Source organism: Abramis brama (assembly GCF_963993115.1).
Source record: "Abramis brama genome assembly, chromosome: 11".
NCBI lineage: Eukaryota > Metazoa > Chordata > Actinopteri > Cypriniformes > Leuciscidae > Abramis > Abramis brama.
Window position 1 is genome coordinate 25,743,208 of NC_139973.1, and position 27,311 is coordinate 25,770,518.

Here is a 27,311-nt window from a genome sequence, read left to right on the forward strand (position 1 = left end):
CAGCAACCAAAAGCGCGAAACTGTTCATAACTCCTAGACCGTATGTCGTAGACTCAAATGTCTTACATCACTGGAAAACTGGACACCTGACAAAACGTATATCTCCGATTTCATTTCCGGTATGCAAATTTTTCCGCCATTTTGAATTTTGTCAAAAACCTACTTTTGCTAATTACTCCTAGGTTTTTTGACCGATCGGAACCAAACCAGTGCAGAAATGTTCTCTGGAGTCTGAATATCAATAATCATCAAAAAAAGGTTGAAATTCTGATTCACGGTCGCTAGGGGGCGCAAAATTAACGTTGTGGGAGGAGCCTATTTCAAACGGCTATATCTCCAGAAGTAAATGAGGTATCTTCACCAAACTCAGTACACATGTGTAAGAGGTCAATCTGAGGTCACAGTAAAAAAAATCGCGACAATTGGCCACATGGTGGCGCTATAACATGAAAAAAACATAAAACAGGCTTTAACCACCTGATCGTTAGTCCGATTGACTTGAAAATTGGTATGCAGTGTCTTGGTCCAAGGTGCCATGTATGTCTATGAGGACATTGGTGTATCTCAAAAAACATGGCCGCCATTGGCCAATGAATTTGAGCACCTATTAGACAAGGTTAACGGAGACTGATCGGAACAAAACTCGCTGGGCATGTTCGACTCATGGCCCTAGAGGTCTGTAAGAATTTTGAAAGAAATCGGCCACTAGTTGGTGCTAACGAGTTTTATGCCTCTGTAATCACGTGGTGTTAAACTTATCGTCAAAAAATGCATATCATTTAATAGATCTGCTCATGCTGAACAACTTTGCCTCAAGAACCATTGCTGCCAATTAAACCGTTCATTAAATATTCGTAATTATGTTAAAAACCTACTTTTGCGAACTAGTCCTAGGTTTTTCGCCCGATCGGAACCAAACGAGTCTAGGACAATTCTCTGGACTGTCTAGATAAATAATTATTTAAAAAAAGTTGAACTTTTGCATTTGGATGGCTGTAATAGGGTCATTCAGAAAAGGGGCGTGGCAAAATACACTAAAAAGCCTATAAATCCTAAATGAAAATAACTTCACAAAAATTGGAGAGCATATGTGACATAACATCATTAACAAGCATACAAAATTTTATGGAGATCGGACCAAAGGTGGCGCTATAACAGTTAAAAGGCTTTAAAACCATATATTTCCTATGGTAAACTACCTGTATTGGCTATAAATTGTCTTTTCCATCTCTGATCATATGATTTACATATCATAATGTTCAAAACTACTGCAATACAATTCTCTGGACTCACTAGATCAATAATTGTCAGAAAAAGTTGAACTACTTCATATGGATAGCTATAATAGATTCACTTCAAAATGTGGCCTTTACCAAGTGTCCCCGAAAGCCTATATCTTTTTAATGAATGCTTAGACCTTCTTAAAAACAAGCCAGAACATGTGAAATATCACTCTGAACATGCATGAAAATTTTCAGACAGATCGGACAAAATTTGCCTCTATAACAGTTAAAAAGGTGAAAATGATATGAATATAATGGCATATTAAGCCAATAAGTGGTATTTTACTGCCCCCTGCTGTTTAAAATAGTCATTTTGTCATATTGTTGACACATTTATATTAAGACTTTATAAAATCACAATTTTAACATTTACAATTACATTTAGTCAAAATCCATCTGCTAAAGTATTAGTATTGACAGTTTGATCACATCATATAGTTCAAATGTCTGTATCTACAACATAATGTGTGTGTAGTCTTAGGTTTCTGAATAAATTCTGAATCATCTGATTAATAGTTTACAAAGACTTTGTGAAATGTTTATAGACCATTCAAAAATATTTTCATAATGACATATCCCAATAGCATTGAAAAAACAACAACAACAACAACAACAACAACAACAACAACAACAACAACAACAACAACAACAACAACAACAACAACAACAACAACATTTGTCTTTGTGTGAGTGTGTGTGTGTGTGTGTAAGCATGCATTATGGAGTTAACATGGAAAAACTGGTTTGCTTTAGTGCAGAAAACTGGTGAAAATCATGAAGTTTAAAGTGAAACTGAGCCAATAAGTGGTCTTCTACTGCCCTCTGCTGGCCATTCTACTTATTAATGAAGTCTTTTCACATGTGATTCTGCATCATTCATATTTAGACACTTAAAAAATCACTTGTATAACAATAACGTGGTATATCATGGTAAATCATACTAGAACAGGGTAAAGCATGGTAAACCATGATAAATCATGATAAACTATGGTTAATCATGTTAGAATGTGGTATATCATGGTAAATCATGCTAGAACATGGTAAATCAAGGTAAACTAAGATAAAAACATGGTAAATCATGCTAGAACAGGGTAAATCATGGTAAACCATGGTAAATCATGGTAAACCATGGTAAATCATGATAAACTATGTTAAATCATGCTAAATGTGGTTTATCATGGTAAATCATGCTAGAACATGGTCTTTTCCATCTATGATGTCAGTGGTTACATGCTTGCTAAATAAAACTTAATAACTTTTGATGCTTTTGTGCTTAAAGGCCTTAACAGCTTGAACCCCGATGAATGCTGCTTGCAGCTTTAATTCTTATTACTATTAACTTTAATACCCAATAATGTTGGAGATCCTATAGTTTTTCCTTACAAATGCATAGGCCTATTACTCTGTGATCACATAATATGACAAAGCTCCGTTGGTATTCGGTATTAATAGCTACCTAAAAACGTGACCGCTCTTTATTTATAACTGACTGTAATGTTCAATAAAGTGACGAATGTGATGTGTGACCATCTCTGTTTATGCAGCTGTATAATCATAAAATATGAGGCAGACATGCGAATCCCCTTTCTATTTTATAAAGCATATTGATCAGGTATTAATACACAGGGTCACGGAATCTGACGGGTCAAATTCATCGACCTAGCCTTTTTTGGGTGAATGTGGAGCAGGTTGAGGGCTGGTGACATCATCGTCTATAATTCAGTGTCTAATATTTTAAACAACGAAGCAGCACACGAAACTTTAACGGGCACAAACGATCGCACAAACAAACGAGACTATTTTGGGTGAATGTGGAGCAGTAGGGGGCTGAGTGACCTCAGAATGACCAAAAAATATTATTTTAATATTTAAGAAACCGAAGCAGCACAAAATAAATGTTTATCGGCGCAAATTAGCACAAACATATGAGACTATTTTGGGTGAATTTGGAGCAGGTCGGGGGACTGGTGATGTCATCGTCTATAATTCGGTCTAATATTTCAAAAACTGAAGCAGCACAAACAAAACCGAGCCTGTGAGCCTACTTTGCCGACGTTTTGCATTGGGTTGGGGGCAGGGCCAACGTCACGCAGTGATTGACAGGGCGGGGCGGGCACGTGATCGGCTCAGAATGCATTTTCAAATTGCACATTGAATTTTGCTACATTCATTGCGGGACACTTAATGGAAATGCAATCGCAAGTGTCTTGACTGTGAGTGTAAATGCAATTAAGAAAAAATAACATTTAAATTACAATTTTGCTACAGTTTTTGCTTGAACATGTTAAAATCTAATCATTTCTGTAATATATTTTAATTTTAATTTTGCAACTTATAAAGCGTTAAAATATGTATTCAATTTACATATTAAAACTAGTGTATGAAATGGCAAATGTAAATTATATAATTGAATTTTCATTTTCATTTTGCACCAAACGTTGCACAAATGTATTGGAAAATTTAAATTTAAATACAGAAATGCATTGCCATTTTACATATTGCATTGTCAATTTTGCATATTACATCTCAAATTGAAATTTGCTACCCATAAGCTTCCATAGCAGAGTGTCAAATTACTCATTGTATTGTTTCTGATCAGCAGTCACTCCTATTATGCCCAAGAACCAGGCTCATCACTTGAAACCAGTCTCTCAGTCTTTAATACAAGCCTCTGTTACACTCAAAATGCACAAATGTGGGCTGGGCTAGGCCAGGCAAGTGCAAAACTGTTAGCTACCGCACACACAGTACCAGTGGCCAAAAAAAGTATATTTGTAGTTATGGTGTGGGTTTAGTTGCTTCACTCAGTGAGTGACAACTATATTAAATGTCAGTACTGACACCAGTCTCTTCTTATTAGCCAACTTTCCCCCAGTTTCACAGACACGACTTAAAAGGGGTGGTTGATTATGATTTCACTTTTTTAACTTTAGTTAGTGTGTAATATTGCTGTTTGAGCATAAACAACATCTGCAAAGTTACAATGCTCAAAGTTCAAAGCAAAGGGAGATATTTGCTTTTAAAGAAATCGATTTTTAAGGACTATAAACAAACGGCTGGTAGGGACTACACGACATTCCTCCTGGGTTAGTGACATCACCAACGTTAAAATTTACATAAACCACGCCCCCGGAACGCGATTTATAGATTATCAAGACAGAATATGCTAATCAATGATTAGAAGAGAACTACACATAAATGCATCAACTAGCCATTCAGAAATGTCCTGTTGCATTCTACATGTTGTCACTTCTTCTTGAGTCTCTCCATCATTGTCTGAATCCGGTTTGAACATAAAAGGCTAAAAGTTTTAGAAATTTTCAGTGCATATCTGTGTGAGTGCAAGCTGTTGAAGCTCCGCCCTCTGTGCTGGGAGCAGCAGCTCATTTGCATTTAAAGGAACAGACACAAAATGGTGCATTTTTGCTCACCCTCAAAAATTGTCAATTTTAACATGCTATATAAAAATATCTAACTTCACATACACACTCTGGGGACATCAAAGACTTATTTTACATCTTGTGAAAAGGGCATTATACCACCCCTTTAAAGGAGTAGTTCACTTTAAAATGAAAATTACCCCATGATTTACTCACCCTCAAGCCATCCTAGGTGTATATGACTTTCTTCTTTCAGACGAATACAATCGGAGTTAATGGCAGTGGATTGCAAACATCAGTTTGAAGCTCAAAAAAGTGCATCCATCCATTATAAAAGAACTCCACACGGCACCGGGGGGTTAATAAAGACCTTCTGAACCAAAGCGATTAGTTTGTGTAAGAAAAACATTCACATTTAAAACTTTATAAAGTAAAACTCCGGCCAAACGAACATACGGATTCGACTATTTACGCTACGCCATGACGCACTACACTACTTCCGATGTCACAAGTGAAAGTTGCGCTTTAGGCGCAAGTAGACTGCGTATGGCTGTTTGGCCGGAAGCTAGAATTGTACTTTGTAACGTGTTAAATATGAATATTTTTCTTACACAAACTCATCGTTTTGCTTCAGAAGGCTATATTAACCCCCCGGAGGCGTCTGCAGTTCTTTTATAATTGATGGATGCACTTTTTTGAGCTTCAAACTGATGGTTGCAATTCACTGCCATTATAAAGCTTGGAAGCGTCAGGGTGTTTATTAATATAACTCCGATTGTATTCGTCTGAAAGAAGAATGTCAAATACACCTAGGATGGCTTGAGGGTGAGTAAATCATGGGGTAATTTTCATTTTAAAGTGAACTACTCCTTTAAGCCTAGTACCAGACTAAAATGCTTGTTTGAGCTGTTTTAACTAAAAATAACTTACACTAACACATCTTAAAATGTCAGTGCCATTGTTTTGTCTAAAGATGCACACAAGTAGTGTTTTTCTCTAAGGCATGTTTTTAAAACTTCTAATGTCTTAATTGAACTAAGGCCTAATCCTGGCTTAATCTTAGCCCTGTATGTGAAACCAGGCAAGTTCCTTTGTCATACTAAACAGCAATAGTTTATGTTAGTATGCTAAAGACATGTCTGGTAAGTATGACGCAGGAACTTTAAGTTCCACAAAACATTATTAGATCATTCTATGATTCAATTAAGCTCAATTAAGGCATTAGAAGTTTTAAAAACAAGAATTTCATTCTTTATAATACCGAGACCTAACCTAACCTAACTGCATGGAAACGTTTTTTAATCAGTGAACAAACTATTTTTTGGGGGCGGTCCTCTGAAAAATCGAATTATATCTGGAATCACAGCACTTACTTATTTTGACGTTTGTTATACGATAACGAATGCAAATTTTCTTGCTGCTCTGCATGGTGCACCTTTGTGGAAAATAACAGTTGGTGGTTCAAGTATTATTGGCATCCCATCGAATGTAAAAAGAAAATTACATTAATTTTAATTAAAGAGTCTGATCACAAACTGTCAGGTATGATCCTCAATTACATAACATTATAACACATTTCTTTTCATTTTAATGGGTTTTGTGATGTACAAGTGATGACCTTCCATAACACCTACATCCACACAACAGACACTCAAACCTTTGTAAAAACTACAGAGATGCCAATCCTATCCTGTTTCTTAATTGCTGGGAAACCAGATTCCAATTAGGGCTGTCAAATTCAAATTCCGAATATTCGTAGAATTGAAAATAAAAATCCACATTCTAATGCAAAAACTGTGCATTTGAATTTTAGGTGTGCGTCAGGTAGCTTTATCAGTTGTGCTCGAAATGCGATAAGAGTCGTTGTTACATATTAATGTTTTTGTTAGCCTATCCAGTTGAACACACTAGATGTGGCGCAGCTGCGTTGGTCATTCAAAATAGTGCATAAATAGAGAAGCTCAATGCGAAGAAGATCTTGGGCTGCGTCTGAAACTTAGGCAGCTAAGTGCAATTCTGCACAAATCACTGCATGAAGTTACAGATATATATAATAATCTATCATAATCTATTTTACTTATTCATTGCAACTTCAGTTTGAAACAGTAAATGTAAACAGGTGTTTTTACCTAGCTGTCTGCAGCATCATAACTGTATTTTCTCCCTCATAAGTGCAGGTCGGTGTAAAGGTGACATAGATGTCAGGTAAACTGCTGCAGCGGGAGTAACCATGTCCACCACATGACATGCGACACACCTCAATGCCTGCATTCGTCACCCAGGTGGTAAAAGCCTTCAGACCTGCAGATAGAGCATGCAGCTATAGAAAGAATAAAGAGAAGTAATTAAAAAAAAAAGTACAACAATTAGATAAAAGACACTCAAATTGAGCTACAAAACAGACAAACATGTAAAAAAAAAGATAAACACATATATCAAACTTTTTTTATAACATATTTCTGCTCACTTCTGGCAGCTCACTGAAGTCACCCTGATTAATGTCTCCTGAGATGCGATGGTATGTTTTACTCATGTATTGCCCCACAAAGTGGAAGGCATAGGCAGTGGCCAGCAGAGGAAATAGTTTATACTGCTGGGTTTGATAGTCCAAGATCTGTGGCTCTGGTTCTCTAAAAGAAAGAAATGAAAAGTTAATTTAATGTTTATTTATTTCTGTAATATTTGTTTGAGCAAAAGTCTAAAAGGAAAACCCAAGAGAGTGAGAGTGAGAGTGAGAGTGAGAGAGAGAGAGAGAGAGAGACCCACCCTGGGCGTAGTTCAGACTGGTGTCGGACTGCACTGTAACGGATGGCAATGGTGCAGGACTTGGAGAGAGCTCGTGCTGACTCTCCCACTATCATGGAGCGAATAAACACCATAGTGCCATATGTGAGCTTATCACTAGGAGGCTTCACATATGTACCGTCTGGCTCAACCTATACAAGAACACACCAAGTAAAGCAATTACATTTGAGAATGCCCCAGTGGAAACAGAGTTTTTTTCATAATTTATTTATTTAGTTAAAGTACACATCTTAAAATAATTCAGAATCTTTCTTATTCTTTTTTTATATTATTTATTCCTTTTGTCATAACATTTTGTTGCTTTTCAAAATCCTAAAATTATATATCCAGTATTAAATTAGTCTAGTCTTTAGATTAGATTAGATTAGATTTTGTCTAGTCTTTTGGAATCCACTCAATATAAATGAGCACACATAATTACAAACTATTTAAAATCTTCCTTGATTTTGCTTATAAACTCTAAACACAAGCAAAAACACAATTGTTGTAACCTTTTTATCTTTCTGTGTGAGCAGGATATGCTCACCTTGGCATACTTCATCAGCATATTCTCACGTGGAATCCTGACATTTTCCAGTTTCAAGTAGCCATTATCAACCTCATCAAAACCAAATTTGGGGCCAATATCACCGACCACCACACCTGTTCAAACACAACAGATACAAAAACAATGGCTTAATTATTGAAGACTACATTCTGTGTACAAATCATATTTCTAGACAAATGTCTAAGCATCAAAATATCGGGCTGTCAAATTGTAAATAAAAATTCATTTTGGACAGAATGACTTAAATAATAATATCTACATAAAAAGTCTATTACAACAAGATACTGCAGAAAAACTAAAAATTAAACAGAGTTTCATTCAGCTTTTCTTTAACTGCTGGTATTTTTTTTTTAAAGTCTCGTTTTAATTTTTTTTGTCAGTTACTGTAACGTTTGCCATGTGGTACTGTCAAGTTTATATTTAGGCATTTGGCTAGAAAGAGCTAAGGGTGTGATTTTTCTTTTCAGTTCACCAAGTTAAGCAAATTTAATGGAGTGTTGGGTCCTTCGAGATTTTTTTTTATTGAAAAAAATAATTTATTAAAAATTAAAAAATATATATATATATTTTTTATTTTATTTCTTTATACATTTGTGGAATTAGCTACTTTTGCCACCACCTCTACCTCTTGCAAATCCAACAAATCACCATGTATAAGTTATTGGACTGTCCTTTTTTTAGTTGTTGCCATAACAGTGTAACTTGGCTTTAAAATCCAATAATTTGAAACAATATTTTTAAAACTGCACTATTGCATAGGCTCAGTGTAAGATGAATCAATAGGTTTTTGGTCCAGTTACACCACGCAACAATTAACAAGAAAAAAAATTGCATTTCATTGGTGTACGTATTGATGTACAATTCCCATTTTTGGAAGGCAACAAGTGATTGTAAAATTGCAAAGTGGCATATAATTGTGATAAGATAAAGCAATCATTCCATAATCTGGTGACTGTGTAACAACAACTGCAGTCCTTCTAAACTAGGGGTGCCAAACTCTGCTCCTGGCGGTCCACATTCCTGCAGAGTTTAGTTCCCTGCTCCAACAACCATACCTAAAGAACTTGATTAGCTTGATAAGGTGCGTTTAATAAACTCTGCAGGACTGTGGCCCTCGAGGAACTGAGCTTGTCACCCCTGATCTAAACCCCTGATCTCATATATGGTATTATATGAGTCTTATAATCATGTAATACCATACCAAAAAACAACCAAAACCTCACACACATGCTCCATTCTGTATCTCTCTATACATCATCACAACTTTTAGGGACATACACCAACTCAAGGTTCTGTACCTGGCAGTGGCATGTGTGTCTTCATACTACGAATGGGTGTGATGAAGGCATGTAGGCCATGACACTTGCCCTGCGTGTACATCTGAGCCAGGACTATAGCGTGATTTGAGGTTTTACCCACTAGAAAGACAGAGAGTAAATTAATCATTTAAAAAAAGCATGTTATGTATTCAGTTGTACAGTGCCATTTTATATTTGACATAAAATTGCGTGATTTGAGCAGGGCTTACTCACATCCACCTGGCCACCATTTAATAGAGGAGATTGTTGGACTGTTCAAAACAAACTCTTGGGTGGAAGGGTCGTAAGTAGCAGTGGTTTCAAGAGCACGAATGTGTGTACCTAGAAGGATATTATACATGTGACATATCACAGACAACTGTAACTACATATTACAGATTTACGAGTAAATCAAAGTGAAATTCATGCATACTTCATGCAGTTTCAAAGTCAAGTATTGCCTATTATTTAAACAAATATCTAGGACTGAGCAAATGAACAAGCTCTAATCCCCTTAGTGGTTCAGTATGTAACAGTATTTATAATATTTAAGTTTAAAAGTTCTAATAGCATTGTTAAGGCAACCCTTGTAGGTGTTTGACAGCAAGAAAAATAAATACTCTTTACTCACTAACTCACTCTCAATCTTTTTGAAAACCTAATTTTTCAGATTTTATAAAGAAATTCAGTTTACTTTGAAAATAAAGCATATTAGAAATAATCAATTAGAGAGTCAATCGGCTATCTTTTCCAGACAACAGCAAAACACACCTGTGGCATTGATTCTAAAATGGATATCAAACAATTTATTGCACTTGTAGGTTGCTTTGTTAACACCTTTCTGCCAAGTTCATCCCCAAATCAGATAGATGGAGTTTACATTAGGAGAATGTAATGTGCTGGCCATTGCTTTTGGTTCAGGGTGCCACTGACTATGGATCCAACAAAAGAACCCTAGACCATTAAGCTTCCAGCTCCATGTTTAGAAGTTAGTGTCGACAGTATCCAACAGCAGTGCCGCAGAGCCATACAAACCACCGAGCCAGCTGTATCAAGATGGAAGTTAAGACAAAGCATATAGCCTCAGTGAGGTTAGGGTTAGTGGTGGAGTTAGGCATTGAGTGAGTCTCTACCCAAACTTCTAGTCTGAGACTGCTGGCCTGGCACTGCTGGTTAGAAACTGCTGTCATGTATGGCTCTGCAGGTGGATATGTATCATTGGTGTCATACAATTAGGAACCATCCTTTATCTCAGACTGTCTTTCTTTGATATTTGCCCTTTTCTTGCCATTATGATAGCTATAAAATACTGTCCACATAATGTAGTAACAGAGAGGATGCAGTAACAAAATTTCTACAAAATCTGGAAAAATGTATAATACCTTTATAAGATTTCTAAGTATAGAAATGTGCGTGCAGGTAGGTTGCCAGATTTGTTACCGTGCCCCATCTCAGTCTGCGCGTAGGTGCCAATAATCTTCAGGTTCCATGCTGGCATGAAGAAAGCTTCCAGTTGTTCAGGTGAGGATTGGTTCAACAGCGTCGGCAGGAACATGCCCAAGTGCAGATCAAGGGGTTCTGGACGCCCTCGGTGCACACAGCTTTGATAGGGCAAGGGTCAAAGTGAGCGGAGTATTTAAAGAAAAAAAAGGTGTAAGAAAGAAATAGAAAGGCAAGTAGAAAGGTGGAATATGTATTGAGAATCAAACAAGGGGGTGTTAAGAATGAAAAGGAGAAATGTCAGAAGAGTAGAGTAAGAATGTGTATGAATGTAGACGAATATGGATGGGATTAAAGATGATGGACAGAAAATTACAAAAAAGGAGAGAAATCATTTTAAGCAGGACATGCAGATTCTGATTAAACATCAGATTTAATAATGATTAATGATTACACTATTGCAAATCAATTATAATAATAAAAACAAAAAATAACTGCACAAACTGTATTCCTTAAAACAGAAGCTCTTCAATGGCAATAAATACAATTTCAAAGAATGCATAAGATATAAGTTTACTCGAATAGTTATTTATTTATTTATTTTTAAAGCAGCAGCACATTAAAAAAAAGGTATTTAGGCTGCATCCTTGTTTATCTAGCAAAAGGCAAAACAGCATTTATGTTGCAGACTAAGGAGCCATTCATACAGGATTCACTCGTGTTCAAAAACAGATAGAGCTGCATGTTGATATAGCTTTTCTACATTACTCGACAACACAATGCATCTTAAAAACATGGCACTTATGGTATGAATAACTGAGGATAAGGAAAATGGAAAGAAAAACATCTACAAAAGTGTCCATTTCTATGTAAGCAACAGACAAAAAACCAATATAGCACCCATGGGACATGGGTACTTAAACGGGGAAATAACAAAATCTCCAAAGCTGTTTCTCAAGATTGTTTCAATAATATATTTCAAATCACCTAAATATTTTTATGTCAAGCTAATGCACATGCGTGTTGAGGAGAAAATAGTAAACGCCTCTCTCAAAAATCTTACTTTCAAGAGAGAAACAATAGGGTGACCTGTTTGTCCCATATTCCCAGCAGATACATTTCCTCCCTCTGACACTTCAGCATAAAGAAGCCATTATTCTCTCAATGCCTGCTGCTTCTTCCTTCTTACAAATGTACTACTGTATCTCACATTCCTACTAAAATTAGAGTTTTAATTAATAAAACTAATACATTTTGTAGGACAAAAAAATCTAAATAATGCATTTAATTTACACATATACAGTACAAAAGAGGATGTATAACTACCAGGCACGTGACAGATTTCAAACTAAAAAGCTGGACCAGACTTAGCCATCAAAATAAACATTACAGGCCGTGGTTGACGTGCAATCCTTTTTACTTAATGTTTGTTAGCTAATAAGGATCAGGATGAAAATATGTTTTTGAAAAGTGGACTAATACATACAGGACGGGATGGAAAATGTTTTAATGAAAGGTGAAAACTAGGTTAAATCAGGAGTACTTATTTTCTGGTATTGAGTGACTATAGCCAGCTAACAATTCATTATACTTTAGGAGACCATAAATCTGAGAATATGACCATACTGAGCTGTCAACACCTGCAAGGGTCATGCTTAACTGTATGTACTGTTAACTCTAAACCCCAAAAGGACAACACTTTAATTTTGGTCTAAACAAAGAAAGTACATTTTCCTTAATTGTCTGGGAGAGAGAGAGACTGACCGTGCCCAAGCTCTGTCTGAGCATAGGTGCCTATGATATGGAATGACTCGGCTAATGGGATCCATTTTTTGCGCTGTTCAGTAGTGCACTGGCTGTTTAAGGTGGGTATGAACATGACATAATGGACACCAAAGGGCTCTTGATACACACCCTTCGCAACACTGCAGGATGGAAGACACGTATAAAACTTCAACTCGAGAAACGTAGATATTTAGTTACAGAAATTTACAATTTTATAAAGGCAAAGATATGTACATGTTTATACAGAACTGATTTGAATGATTAATTAACAGTCAACAGTGGCTGCACTGGTTGATGCTAACTCAACTATTTTCATTGTGCTAAATGTGTATTAAAAGTGAACTTTCAAGCATGTCTGAATCACCTAAATGTGAATAATAACCAGTTTAATTTCCTTCTGCTAATTCAGTTTCAGAATATGGGTGGAGTTGGTAGCTCTGGCTTCAATTGCCTTTGACACACTTTTAATCCGAGACCTTTGCTCAGGCTGTCTCTTTAAACACATTGGAACTTGCCTTTGCCTTTGGAGAAAGATAACTAAATAATGTAATGTGACAAATTTCTTAATGCACATTTACAAGATTTCTATTCATTAAAAACTAATTATTATTATTAACTAATAATAATTATTAGAAAAATAAACAGGACATTTTTACTCCAAATGCAGGAAAATGTATTCTTTCAGCAATGTGGGCACTCAGCATCTCTGTAATCGAATGACATGTCATGTATGATTTTTATACATGACATGTCATTCGATTACAGAGATTCTGAGACAAAGGTGGCAAAGACACCAGGGCACTCGTGAAGGAGTAACTTACTTTCATATTTGTTAAGACCATGAATTTAAAGAGTGGAAAAATTGTAATGATAAGGAATGAGTAGACTAGTAGATGAGTAGACGAACATTTTGACTAGTCTGTTATCATTTTATATGAACTTTACAACTCAAATGTTTTCTATCTTACAAACATATTCCATATAGGGTGATTTCAGGTTGATTGAGACACATTTTCCCAGGTATCTCAATGGCAAAATGTGTCCCAATCAACCTGAATAATTCACTCTACCATATATATCATAACCGAGAGAGAGTTTCTTGAATCATGACAAATATGCATACCTCTTGTAGGAGTAAATCTCCTCTGGATCAGAGATACCATATTCCCTAAGTTTCAGAATCATCTGAGCACTCTTTCGCACTGCTGCATCATATCTCTCACTGCGGGAGAGGAAGTTCAGGTCTTCATGCTGGAAGTCTGGATCACTAATGACCAAAGACTCTAGGGAAGAAAAATAAAGCAATATAGGTGATAGGTGATAAACTGTACACTGTACAGGTTATTTTTTTACATGGATATAGAGAGATTTAAGAGGCTAGGTGCCAGATTTATGACACACACACAAAAAAAGAGAAAGAGAGAAAAATGATGATAATGAAATGGGGGTCCCTGCAAATACTCAGGTCAAACTTGATATAAGAATCACCTCAAAGTAGCATGGCAGCAGTGAGAGGGCCACTGACTTCAAGATAAATGAAATGTTTCTCTTATCTGAATGGTATACAGGTAATTTTCATGAGAAACACAAACTGTACAACTGAAAAAAGCACCGCAATAGTTTGCAGAAACAAATATGAAAATTGTTTTGTTGGGAAAATAGCAATAAATAATTTCGAGACATTTTTATGTTTCTGCCCTTATAAGGAATTCTTTTTGAGAGTTATTTATGTTAAGATTTAGAGTTAAGACAGTTTTTCGATTTAAGTGTTTTGCTTTTTGTGTATACGACACAGGAGTATGGACAAGACATGACTGGAGACTCAAGCTCAGTGCATGAGAACAATCAAGTCATGAGTCAAGTCAACCCAGCCACAGAAGGCACATAAAAAGACTAAAAGCAAAACTACATGCCATTACAATAGCTACCAAAGCTTTTTATAATAATAATAAAAAAATGTCCAAACAACTGCATCATTTTAATATTATTTAAAATAATAATTATTATAAAATAAATCAATAAATAAGTGCAGATGATATATCAGATAATTCTGATCGCAGCTGACCTATTTCTCTCCTCCTGCGAGTCTTTTCTGCACCACCGTCCAGAATATTCGTAAGGATCTCCAGGTTAAAAGATGCATTTTCACGTTCACGGCTAATATCAGGATTCATGACTGCTCCGTTGTTCTTTCTTTTGGTGGAAGTGCCTTCTGCTTTGTGTACTTTTATTGATGTTGTGTAACGTTTCAACTCTGGCCTAGTGGAGTTTGTTACTTCCTGGAAGGCGGGCAATTTCTACGTCAGTTGTGTGTTGGCCAATAGAGCTCTGATAACTCACTGGGCGTGACCCTCTCTAAGCGCTTGGTGTTTCACGACAAGGCACAAGAATCACAATTATCCCCTGTGATCTTTGTTCAATAAAATAAATAAATAAAAATTCACAATTCCTGCTTGGGTATGAAAGCCGTTTTAATATGAGTTACGCCCCTTTTGCCTTTCCATAAATGTTAAAAAAAGTAAAGCTGAACGCAGCACAAAAATAAATAATTATGATATAAATAAAACATAAGCAAATACAAAAAAACACCGATATTTATACATGTTGTAACATATTTGTTATATACTGAATGTATGTTTATTTTTTTACAGTCTACGTAAGGACCACGGGGAAGTCCTATTGAAGTCATATTCTTCTATTGTAGCAGAAAGTTTTTAATTTTCATTATTTTTAGGGCATTTGTATAGGAAAGAAACTCATTGTGAAATGCACAAAACAGAAACTTGTGCAAACAGACGCTGTATTGAGCAGTACATAAAGTATTGAATCAAAATGTCTCCGAAACATCTGTGTATTTGACAAATATTGTATTTATTTCACTTCAGCTGTGGTAAAGTACGCGAGCGTTACTACGGGAAGCAGAAAGTGTCTGACTTCACGTTCCGTTTTCAGCTCCTCCCTCGCCGATCAGTTACGTGCAGGCGCAGCCGATGTCGAACACAATGGAGAGAAGTGTGAAGTAACCAAATATTCTTATTACCCAAGTGAGTCTCTATATGCATGTTGAACTGATATGCTGCCTCCTCCAGCCGCGTTTTACTTTCCTTTGGAGATCAACACAGACCTGGTGAAAGATGGTGCGTCAGTGCGAACGTTTGGCAGGTCGGTCCACTTGTTAAAGTTGTCAGAAATGTTTAGGTGCGATTTTTATTCATGTAACCCCATTATATCTTTAGTGTAACTGCCTAATATATTCCGAGAAGTGCTGCGAACTTCCGTATTTATGACTAAAAATGTAGGTTACATTTATTAGTTTTTTTGTAAAACATATCATTGATATGTTGAAAAAGATGTTTATAGAATATGTATTTTAGGATGTAACTAAATTGAGCCTTCGATATAACTATGCAAAACATATAGTTTGTTTTGAACCAGAATCCAAATTAGTAAGATAACGTTTGGTGTTGGAGCCTCTCCAAATATTAGGGAAAACGTTTTAGTAATTTTCTAACTTTTCTCATTAACAGACAATATAGTAGAAAATGCTGAAATAATTAGTATAATATATTTATAGTAGGCCTATCTACTTTCTGTAATTGTGCAATCAAATTAATGCTCTGCAACCTTTCCAGAGTTCTGTTTTAGATTTCTACTTTTGCTCTAAATTGTATTCCAATTTATTTTATTTTTTTGAACACCATTTACAAAATAAAGGATTTCTGTCATGATTCTGTCTTATGCTCACATTTAGTTTGTAGTCTACCTGTTTCCCTTGTTATTTCTCTCGTTACCCATTTTCCCTTTTGTTTCCACTGTTAGTTAGGTGTCAAGCCTTGTCTGTTTTGGTTGTTTTGTTGTGAGCTTAGTTCGCTTTTCTTGTTTTTTTGTACCTTTGTTATTAGGCTATATGAAGGCTATATTAAAGTACTGCGATTGGATCCAGCTCTTCCTTGTTTCTTAGCTCTTTTGTCATAATTGCCTAGTAAATCATCATTATGTATAACCTTCACCTGGAAAAATCAAAAAAAAAAAAAATTAGCTTGTGTCCATCTTTCCATCTAGACTTACAAGTTACGTGTCAGAAGAGTCCAAAGCTGTTCTAAGTGGTCAGCAGTCTTCTGCACAGTGCCACGTGTCTGTACAAACAACACTTGTTGAACCTTTCCAGCCCATACTTGGAGCTCAGTATTTTGTCCTTGGCGAAATTGAAAAGACTGATGGTGGGTTTGAATAAGACAATATGATTAAAACAAGTTTCTGCCTACTCAGTGTAGCTTAAATCTAGAGGCAGTTTTGTTGTTTGTATTCAGAATGTCTGTATGTTTTACCAGACTGGATGTTTTAACCAGTATTTTTCTGTTGCTTCTGCTTCCAGGATTAAGTGGAGTTATACTGCATGCCCGTGCTTTGACTTGTGTTGATGGAGTAGACCTTGCACTAATGCAACAGGCCATTGTGGAACAGAGACACTTCTTTAAGGAGAGAGAGATTTAGATGAATGCGCAAGCTCCCTGCTGTGAGAGCCCTCATACATAAATATCCTGTGAAATGTGATCAACTGAGAACTATTTATCAATGTGTTTTTGTACAATTTGAGAATGTGTGACTTTGTATCAACCTCTCAAAAGCATAGGATTGTCAGTTGGATTTTTACAGAAAGTAGATGTAAATTGATTGATTATCATTAGCTAACTGTAAAAATAAATCTACTTTTAAATTATTTTACAAATAAGCAAGTAAAATATTCAGAGGTTATAGCAGATGTAAATGGCTCTCTGTATTGTTATATAATATATGGTATTTGTTCCGAACTTTGATACCCTCTGTATATTTGATGTATAGTGCAGGGGGTAGGTCAAACACTATACCTCTGTTTATTTAGAAAGAAACGCTTTTAAAATGTATTTTAAAAATAACTAAATAATACATTTAGCACAATTACAAAGAAATATCACTGTATGTGTTCTGCTTAATAAAATGCTATGCCTGCAAATAATACATTTAATACCACTCTTTGTGTGTTGACTTCATTTAGTAGAACAAATTAGAAACAAAAAATACAGAAATCATTTGTTGCATTTTTAATTTCAGCAGTGTTAGAAAGGAAAGAGAATGGTAAAGACATAAATAATTAAAAGTATAATGATTTTAAATCAGAAATTCATACCATCATGAATCATTGCCCATCATACCATGCAAATAAAACATGCATAACATGTTAGCTTTTTTGATAAATATTCCCTTTGCTCTGTTACTATATTCTGCCCCATTACATACTGTAAAAATGAAGTAAACATAAGCATCTCATCAGCTGAGATTTTTAAATGACTCTTAGTTAAATATAACTAATGTTAGTAATGTGTTCAAATTTTAGAGATTTTATAGAACCTGAGATTTACAATAAGTTGTATTACAAGTACAGTACAGATCAGATCACGTATTACTTTCAAATTTCAAGTACAATGTTTTTATTTTTTTTTGTCATCTCTAAACATGTTTATTATTATACATTAATTATCTTAAAATCAGTAAAATCTTATTCTATTTTTCCTGGTGTTGCAGATTGAACTTGAACAAATTGAATCAACACACCCACTAAACACTTGCAATTATAAACTGGTCCAGGACTTGACTGTTTTTTGTGTGAAATATAATATTTTCATCTTAGCAAATGAGGAATGGTCAACAATGCAGAAACTTGAATGCATTATCAATTTTGTAAACTTATGTAGACTATGAGTGTCTATGTATGAGGGAAATATGGGGAAGCATAGGCAGAATCTTTTGAGGAAGCAGGAAGCATAGGAAGACCTGAGAGTCGGTCTGTCTTACAACGAGCCAAAGCCTGCTTGTAGTTGATCTTCTCCTTTGTGATGGGATCAATCAGCTCTTTTGCATAGTTGATCTCTTCCTGAAGCTCTCTCATCATTGTACTGTCAATCATCTTAGAGCTGACAGCATCCACAATGTTAACTCTTCCTGCTTTGTTGGGGTTGACTAACCCACCTGTCAGAAATTGTGCCTCCATGTATCTCATGGCATTCTCTTTGGGCATCCACCCTTTCTGTACAGCTTCTCCGACTGACAGACGCTCTTTAGTCACAGGGTCCTCAACTCCAGTAAAGGCCTTCTGAGCATTTAGTAACCGCTGTAGTTGACTGGACTCAATCAGACCTCGATCAGCTGCTTTGTGGACAGAATATTTTGTGCTGTTGCTGATGTCCACAATGCCACCAGTGGCTGCCTGTGCTTCAAGAAACTTTTGGGCAGTGTTGGTGTCAATCATCTTTCGACCCATGGCACTGCGCACATTTAGACATGAATCAGTGTGTACATCATACACTCCGCAGATGGGGAACTCTTCATTGAGCTGAGTTGGTTGGCTGGTAACTGGGGTGTATGACCTAGATTTTGTTTCACCAGTCACAAGAAGAGCAAACTCTGAGATGGGCATTTTGCCATCTTTGTACTGTTGTAGTTGGTATTTAGTCACCCTGCCTTCTTTTAGTGCATTTTTGATTGAGTACTGATTGCCACTCTTGCGATCTTGCAAAACAGAAATCTCACCATCAGGTCCCATTGTGGTGGTTTCCTCCCAGTCACACTCCAGTTCCTGTAATTGCATGTACTGGCTGCGATCGAGGAAGCCTCGCATGTAGGCATCATATGGTGACATGTCTTTACCAGTGTTAGGGTCCAAGATGCTAATCTTTGTGGAGACATTGACTTCCTTAGTGCGAGTCTCTGAGGAATCCTCCTTCCTCAAACTGTTCTTTAGCTCCCTGATTATGTTATCTCGCTTGTGAATTGTGTCCTTCTCTTCCAGGATCTCCCTTTCTAGCCTTTGAACATCTGATTCCATTTTAATGCTTCTTTGCCTATTCATTTGATTTCTTTCACTCATCAGCCTAGACTGCTGGTGGAATGAGATGCTGATATTTTGTCTTTCAGATTCCAAAGTTCTTAGCTCTCTCTGGAGGTTTTCTTTTTCTCTTTGCAGCTTGTCCCGATCATGAATCAGGTTGGTCTCCTCCAGGGATGTGGTAGTTCTTTTGCTTGCTTGTCGCTGCAGTTTCTCATCTAGACGATGGAGTTCATCCTCAAGGTCTCGTCTGGCATTTTTCTCCTGTTGTAACAGTTCTCTAAGGTGGGACCGTTCTGCTTCCACTGCTTGATCTTTCTCTACACGAACAACCTCTTTATAGATGGTCTTCTCAACCGATTTCTCTCGCTGCAAGATTTCTATCTCAAATGTAATTTTCCTGATGTCTCTATCTAAGCGCATAATGTCACTGCTCTCCTTATCCATGTCTGTCCGAAGACCATTGGTCAGTTTGTCTAATTTTGGATCCCTCTCAACTTTCAGAACTTCCTCTATGACTATGTTCTCTTCAATAGGTGGTGGGGCAGTTTCTAGCTCATGGATCCTAGATTTAATTTGTCTCAGCTCAGTTTCCACCTGTATCTTTTTTTGCCTTTCATCACTGCTCCTTATGATTATCTCCTTGTCTTCTATGAGTGCTCTCATCTGCTGCACCTCTAACTCAAATTTTCTACGATTCTTCACTTCTTCATCTAGACTCCTTCCTAGCCTATCATGATCAAGGATCTGCCTTGGGTCCTTTTGTAGACGCACCACCTCTTGCACTACTACTTTTTCCTCTGGTTTTTGTCTCTCAAGCTGAATGTATTTATTCTGAAGATCAAATACCATTTCCTCTATAGTTCTTCGCCTCTGAGTTTCCTCACGGATCTCTCTCCTGAGACGATCTGCCTCCTTCTCCAGAAGTGGGTCATCAACATACTTAGTTACATCTTTTGTGACAATCTTGGTCTCAACCTTTGACTTTTCAGTCTTCCACTCATCCCTGTCTTTTCTAAGACGGATAAGCTTATCCTGCAAAGTACTGTAGGTTTTTTGCAGGGAATATACTTGATCTGAGAGCCTCTGTATTTCTCTTACATTCTCTGGACTTCTTTCCTCTTTTACAACCTCCTGAACTACTTCCTTATACTCAACTTTGGGTTTCTGTGAATGCAGAGCACCAAGCTCTGTTTTCACAATACTAATTTGTCTCTCAAAGTCTGAGCCCTGCCTGCTACTGTCTTGAAGCTCCCATCTCAAGCGTTGCATCTCTGCCTCTGTCTCAGGTGCCACCCTGAATTTCTCATTTATGATTTCTTTGACTTCCACTTTGGGTTTCATCTGTTGTATTTGAACATAGTGTGACTGAAGGTTACTAAGCTCAATCAAGAGACTTTTGTTCTCATTTCTCACTTCTTCTATTGTAGTCAGAAGCCCTTTAGACTCACTTATGAGTACAGGGTCCTGTTCAACCCTTTTCACCTCCTTGGTGACAACTTTTGGCTCTAAAGTTGGGATGAGCCTCTCTATAGAATTGATCTGGCTTCTGGTTTGGGAGATTTCACTCTTCAGTGACTTGCACCTCTCACCTTCATCTGAGATATCCATCTCAAATGTCGTAACTGCCTTCAACATTGTTGGATCTTTCTCCTGTCTTACCACTTCCCTTTGCACCACCTTCTCTTTTATGATTTGCTTCTTTTGCTCCAAAATTGTCATCTCTGATTGCAGGTAAGCCTTCTCTTGTTCTTTAATTCTAAGTTCACTTCTCAGTTTGCTTATTTTTTCTCGAATGTTTGATGCTTCTACATCCAGCTGGGGGTCTTTCTCTACCTCCGTCACCTCTCTTGTGACTAGCTTGGGTTTAGTGTTCTTAAGTTCACTTTCTAGGCTAGTGATCTTTCTAGTCAGTACCTCAATTTCACTTTGTATTTTGGTGCGTTTCAGTGCTTCTTCGTGAATCTTTTTTAGAAAGTCCTCCAAATTGGACTCAAGTTTTGGGTCACGGTAATACTGCAGAACTTCTTTCTCCTCCACTCGCTCTACACCTCTTCGACTCTTCAGAGATAAATATCTGTTCTTGATGCTACTCAGGCTATTCTCTGCATTGGCATTTTTGGCAATTTCCTCCTTTAATTCTTTCTGCAGAGCTTCAGTGTCCTCAGAGGCTTTTTGTTGCACCTGTTGCTGTTGTACGGCATTTACTTTTACCACATTCTGTGTAAATGGAAGTAAGACCAGTTAATATTTCAAAGGTGATCACTTTGAAGAGTCACAGGATTATTTGCTCTTAATAACAAAGATAAAATTAATTGCAGTATAATACAAATTAAGCTTTTTGATTAGTGGTAAAATATGAAAACTGTTGATCTCTCATTTGCACCTCAGCCATGATGCTCTTTGCAAAGTTCATCTGGTTGAGTAACTGGTCACTCTCAGCAGCTGTTTCAGCATAATGTTTTGTAAGATCCTTCTCCTGTAGCAAAACAGAATATGGAATTAAGTATTTAGTTAATATTAAAATTTCTCATGTTTTACATTTCAAATAACTCACCTGCTTTGCAACAGCACTAGCTAGGGTGGTGGTGTGTAGCCTTTTAGCATTTGTCACAGGTGTGTCATCAAGAGTAGCTTTGTACTTATCACAATTCATCTCATATTCCTGCCCAAAATAAATGCAGTATACAATTTACACAGTATATATAACTTAATAATAATTTTATCATTAAAGGTTTTCACAGTTTTATACCCCATTTAAATAAAAAGTTATATTTTGTGTGTGATTTTGGATACATGCATTTACTGTATCCCAAACATTTGACTTACTTTGAGAGTATTTTGGAGATCCTTGGAGAGATCAACCACCCTGTCCATGTCATCACCTTTCCTCTTTATATCCTCTATCACCCTCTTTCGAGTAAAAGAAAACAACCACATAGTGAGAATTGTAGTTTTTTTTTTTTTTTTTTTTTTTTTAATCAGATCATTTATTTTATATATTGTCTGATATAATCTACAGATCTAACCTTCTGAGAGTTCTGCTTGGCATTGATTTGAGCCAAATCATCTTCGGGGTTAATCTTGTTTTTAGGTAGATTATTTAAGAAGGAGCTCAGTGATTGGCTCACATTCTGGAAGTCCTGGTGTTTTGTGTTAGCCTCTTGCAAAAGCCTCTCTCTAAGGAAATATAAAAATGTTTTAAGTAACATTTTTTATTGTTTAACTCATTGCAGAAAAGAGAAGGTATATCTAAGCAGCACCACATTAAACTAATTTAATGCCTTTCAGATTACATTTTTAGCATGAGTAAGCGTATAGAACTCACCTTTCATTTAGCTGGTTGCTCACATTAGCATATCGGCTTTGAAGATTCTTCACTTCTGCTTCATGTCTGCGTATATCAGGACAATACTCCTGGTAACCCTGCTGAAGTGAACTGCATAGCTTCTTAAGTGCCTCTAGGTCCTCGCTAAGCTTTTGCATCTCACTTTGAGCACCAGCAACGTCTTTTCTCAAACTCTGGATGAATGACAATATATTTTGTTGTGCATAAGATTTTAGTACCCTACTGGTTATGTGCAATTGCATGACTTTAAATGCATTTAAAAAAACAAATGCCATGGTTTGTTGGAAAATACACAGGTTGCAAATTTAAAAAGGAAAATTTTTACCATAAGTAAAAAAAAATATATAGATAATCTAGGAATACTTTAATGTCATAACTCTGGGTATGTAGTCCAGGTTTGTGATTCAGACATTAGAAGTGGTTGACATAATTACATTCTACTAAACTAAGAATGAATAATGTCTTTACTTGAATCTCCTGGGTACTGGTCTGAATGGCACTAGGTTTGTCTGGGATGACACCATCATCAGTGAGCTGTTTCTCAAATCCTGAGACAGTGCTGTCCATCTTTGTAAGCTGTCTCTCCAAAACCATAGAAGCATTTGCCCTAGTGTTAAAAAGAGACAACAGAGTTGCAACATCTAGAATTCTTTCTTCAATTTCCTAAATAATAGACTTGTAATTGTACGTACTTCTTTTTGTAGAGATCAATGAGAGCAGCTAGACTGTCTTGTTTGATTTTGGCATCACTGAGTTTTTGGGATATAGTAGAAGAGGTTGGCCCATTAGAATCCTTTGAAAGTAGAGGTTCCAGGTCCTTTTGGGCTGCAGCCCTCTGTTTTTCCAGCTGCTGGAGAGCTGTAGTTGTTCTCTGTTTAGAGAAGAAAAATCTTATATAAGCAGCACCTACTGGCCCATTTTTCCAAAACCTTTGCTTAAGGTTGTTGAATCAGTTGAATCAGTTATCGGTTATCTTGCATCGAGTTATCAACAGTCGATAACCTGGTTGAGTAGTTCATTCCTGCACTTTGTCTTATTTGACAGTATAAACCCAGGCGGTTTATCTCTAAGCAAGGAATCTTATCTCTACTAGATGTCTAAAGCATTTCTCACCTCTTGCTCCTTCAGACGTTTAGCGAGGTCTGTGGCAGGGTCAGTGCGGTTCAGTGGGGCTCTTAGACTGCTCAGAGTGTCCATCTCAGCTTGAGCTAGATCTTTATCTATTTGGTTTAGAAGGCTAGCCAGCTCTACAGCTTTGGAGTTCTCCTCGGCTCTTGGAGCAGGAACTACAACAACAAATATGACACTGATTTATTATCTCAAAGGTAAGTTCAGTACATATGTTAAAAGTGCTTCCTAGTTGTTTCATGAGCACCACATACATGATCACCCTTTCTAATTGTCTACTGTGTTTTTAAAAATAACCAAACTAGGGGATTTGACCCCAACAAGACACTTTTAATAGTTTATTGAATAATATGTGATTTGCACTTAACTCAAACTGAATGCTGGGGTATAGGCTGCATTTCTTTTTAGGTGAGCAAATTTAAATATGGCTTCTCAATTGTATTTCATATTTTACAAAATTGTCCAATATGATTGTGAATAGGCTGAACTGGGGTGCTTTTTTCAAAAGCATTATTTAGTTCCATTGTTTCCTACATAGTTTAATGATTCTGTGTTTGCCACAACCATAACTCCAACAAACATTAGCAAACATTGCAAAGTGACGTGGTTAAAAGCATAATTGTTAGTGTGACTTAAGTATATCATGCTTTTGAGCAAAATAACATGCAGTACAATCTTTATCTGTCATTCCCAGCATTGGGGAAACTTACTTTTAAAAGTAATGCATATTGTGTTACTCCCTAAGTAATTAATTGCTTTACTTAGTTACTTTTAATAGAAAGTAATGCGTTGTTACTTTTGCATTACTTTTTTTATCTGGGCTGGGCTTGCTTGTTTGATCTTTAATAACAAATAATCAAAAGTTCTATTTTTGGCAAATGTAAAGGCTCTTTCATACCCAAAACTGTCACGATGGTGACAATCAAAAGTATCATACTGCAATGCATGCTGGGTTCCAGCATAGTACAAAAATCGTCTATGACTCCCAACATGCATTGCGGCATGAATAAATAATGCAGTTGAATTGTCTGGTTATTTTCTTTAATTCTTACTATTTGCTTTTATTTTTGCGATTGTTTCTGTGTTGACTTTTTAGTAGCTTGTTTTGTGATGTTTAGAGTTAATCTGTTTCTTTTTTGTTTATTGTCACCCTTGTTGAGATTCATATGCTCATTCTTGATGTTTCTGTCTATCTAAATGATGCTGTAGTTCAAACCTGTTTTGTAAATAATTTTAAAAATCCTTTAAAACTGTTTGCTCAGCACTGCTTTATATTTTGCTAATAGCACAGTGGTGGTGATGTAAAATTAAGATTAAGATTAAGAAATTAAGATTAAAACAATGTTTTTCAATAAAACATCAACATCTAAATCCTAAATCCCAACGATCATTCCTTGTTGTTTATACTGCTAAATCTAGCTTACTCAACATCACACATTAACCTGATATCGATAGCTTCAATCTAAATCATTATTGTTAGCACAACACGCTAGTAATTCGCTAGCCTGTTAGCGTGCCATTCGTGCGCTCTTTATTTATTTTTTATTTTTTTCTCTCGCACCTTTTACGAGTTCATCAAATAACTTAGGTGAGTAGGATCAGTCAACAAACACAGAGAGTCATGTCATCTTCTCCCCTTATTGTCACTTATACTTCATGTAACATGTATAGCATAGTCTTCTCTGTCAGCACAGGATTTACATGTGATAAATGCAGGGAGATAGTCAGGCTGACGGAGAAGATTTCAGAACTAGAGACACGCATCCAAATTTTAATCGAGGTTAATTGTAAGAGTGCAAGGGCTAGCTTAGTGAACTCTGTACACTGTTCGGTTCCGGCTGTAGAGCCCATGCAGCAGGGCAGTTGGGTGACGGTGAGACGCTGTAGTCGCGGGACAAAATACCGCTCTTCCATTCCGATTGCCATAATAAATAGATTCTCCCCACTCAGTGAAACACCCACTGTGAATCCTGTTGAATGTGCCCTAGTTATTGGCGATTCTATTACACGGAACGTGAAAATAGAGACACCAGCCACCATAGTCACATGTTTGCCAGGAGCCAGAGCGCCTGACATCAAAGCAAATTTAAAGGAGACATATCATGCTTTTAAATCGTTCCTTTTTACATATAAATCATACATTTGTAGTCTATATAAAGCGGAACTGCAATGCTTGGGTCTGAATTCCTCATTATTATAGCTCCACAGGCCCCTTTTCTACCCCTTTTCTGATGTGCGTCTGAGAGCAACTCGTTTTGGTGCGGTCTCTTTAAATACAATTGAGACACTTCATACCCCGCCCCCTCTCCAGGTTGCAGAGGTGACACTCGGTTCAACTCCACCCCGTTCGGCCATTTTTGTAGTTTGATAGCAGAGATACGATTATCTAGCAGCACAGAAACGTTTTATTCACACGTTATTAACAAAATGTCAACAACGGAAGACTTATCCAGCCAGCCTTACATGTTCGAGCCAGAGTCGGAGCCGGAGCGAGATAAAAATGAAGACGACGAACCTGCAGAACAACGTCTTCATATGGATGTATCGCAATGGTGTGTTACTGTATTTACACATGAAACTTTGGTCTTCCGACCTTTTACCACCGTGTCGATTTATTTTGATTAATATGTGCGAGGGAGAGAGAGCAAGACAGCGTCTAGTTTGGAGACGGTGAAGTCTTGTTTACACTTTCGCCTGGCTCCGAAGAGAGAGAGACCGGGGTCTCTCTCTCTGCTCGTTCTTTCAGTTAAACATGCGCCCTGTCCTATTTTTTACAGTCTATGGCCCTGTCACAAGCGCGGCAGTTCATCTACATTAGACGGTGTAATGAAGCATGTGGGTTACTACATCCAACAACCAAACATTTTAACTTACCCTCTCGTAACTTCTGCATCCTTTAGCTTGGACTACAAAATTGCAGCGAGAAATAAAAATGGCGGATTGCTCGAAGTGGTGGGCCGGAAGTCAATGTCCTTATTTGGCAGTTCCGCTGCAAATACTGTGACGTAATAGTTCAAAAAACTTCATAGAGAACAGAAAAATCGGAACAGGTTGAAAAATAGGACCAAAACACAATATAAAGATATCAACGAAGCACCTGAAGAGAATAATTTCAAATTTTCTGTACTTCTAAACACTCCAAATATACAACTAAATGCATTTAAGGGCTAAAAAAGTGGATTTAGCATGATATGTCCCCTTTAAAAGTGCTGGCTAATGCTAATCGTAAATTCTCTAAGATTATTATTCACGTCGGCACTAATGACGTTCGACTCCCCCAGTCGGAGATCACTAAAATTAACGTTAAAGAGGTGTGTGAACTCGCAAGTACGATGTCAGGCACTATAATTTGCTCTGGCCCCCTTCCTGTTCGCAGGAGTGATGAGATACTTAGTAGACTGTCCTCACTCAATGGCTGGCTGTCTAAGTGGTGT

General features: G+C 36.8%; 3 protein-coding genes across 4 annotated transcripts in view; 1 reads left to right on the forward strand and 2 right to left on the reverse strand.

The window, feature by feature from the left end:
• acox1 (acyl-CoA oxidase 1, palmitoyl) overlaps positions 1–14,825 on the reverse strand; it is a 212,037-nt gene extending 197,212 nt beyond the window's left edge. The window contains exons 1-9 of one of the 2 annotated variants that reach the window (XM_084129374.1): positions 14,604–14,825; positions 13,662–13,821; positions 10,754–10,914; positions 9,548–9,655; positions 9,314–9,433; positions 7,995–8,110; positions 7,430–7,599; positions 7,131–7,293; positions 6,793–6,983 (exon numbers count right to left, since the gene is read on the reverse strand). In XM_084129374.1, the coding sequence (XP_083985500.1) occupies positions 6,793–6,983; positions 7,131–7,293; positions 7,430–7,599; positions 7,995–8,110; positions 9,314–9,433; positions 9,548–9,655; positions 10,754–10,914; positions 13,662–13,821; positions 14,604–14,712 (1,298 nt within the window). In that variant the 5' untranslated portion in view covers positions 14,713–14,825. Of the gene's footprint in view, positions 1–6,792; positions 6,984–7,130; positions 7,294–7,429; positions 7,600–7,994; positions 8,111–9,313; positions 9,434–9,547; positions 9,656–10,753; positions 10,915–12,517; positions 12,679–13,661; positions 13,822–14,603 lie in introns of both variants that reach the window. The other variant, XM_084129375.1, reaches the window with a different exon arrangement.
• A 666-nt stretch (positions 14,826–15,491) lies between these two features.
• Positions 15,492–17,551, forward strand: ten1 (TEN1 subunit of CST complex). The gene is made up of 3 exons (XM_084129379.1): positions 15,492–15,700; positions 16,601–16,758; positions 16,914–17,551. The coding sequence occupies exons 1-3, from the start codon at positions 15,612–15,614 to the stop codon at positions 17,030–17,032; spliced, it is 366 nt and encodes a 121-aa protein (XP_083985505.1). The 5' UTR covers positions 15,492–15,611; the 3' UTR covers positions 17,033–17,551.
• evpla (envoplakin a) overlaps positions 17,533–27,311 on the reverse strand; it is a 45,232-nt gene continuing 35,453 nt past the window's right edge. Inside the window, exons 14-22 of the mRNA XM_084129373.1 lie at positions 23,863–24,035; positions 23,442–23,620; positions 23,218–23,356; positions 22,729–22,922; positions 22,430–22,580; positions 22,230–22,313; positions 21,958–22,065; positions 21,787–21,879; positions 17,533–21,620 (exon numbers count right to left, since the gene is read on the reverse strand). Of these exons, the coding sequence (XP_083985499.1) occupies positions 18,282–21,620; positions 21,787–21,879; positions 21,958–22,065; positions 22,230–22,313; positions 22,430–22,580; positions 22,729–22,922; positions 23,218–23,356; positions 23,442–23,620; positions 23,863–24,035 (4,460 nt within the window). The 3' untranslated portion in view covers positions 17,533–18,281. The remainder of the gene's footprint in view (positions 21,621–21,786; positions 21,880–21,957; positions 22,066–22,229; positions 22,314–22,429; positions 22,581–22,728; positions 22,923–23,217; positions 23,357–23,441; positions 23,621–23,862; positions 24,036–27,311) is intronic.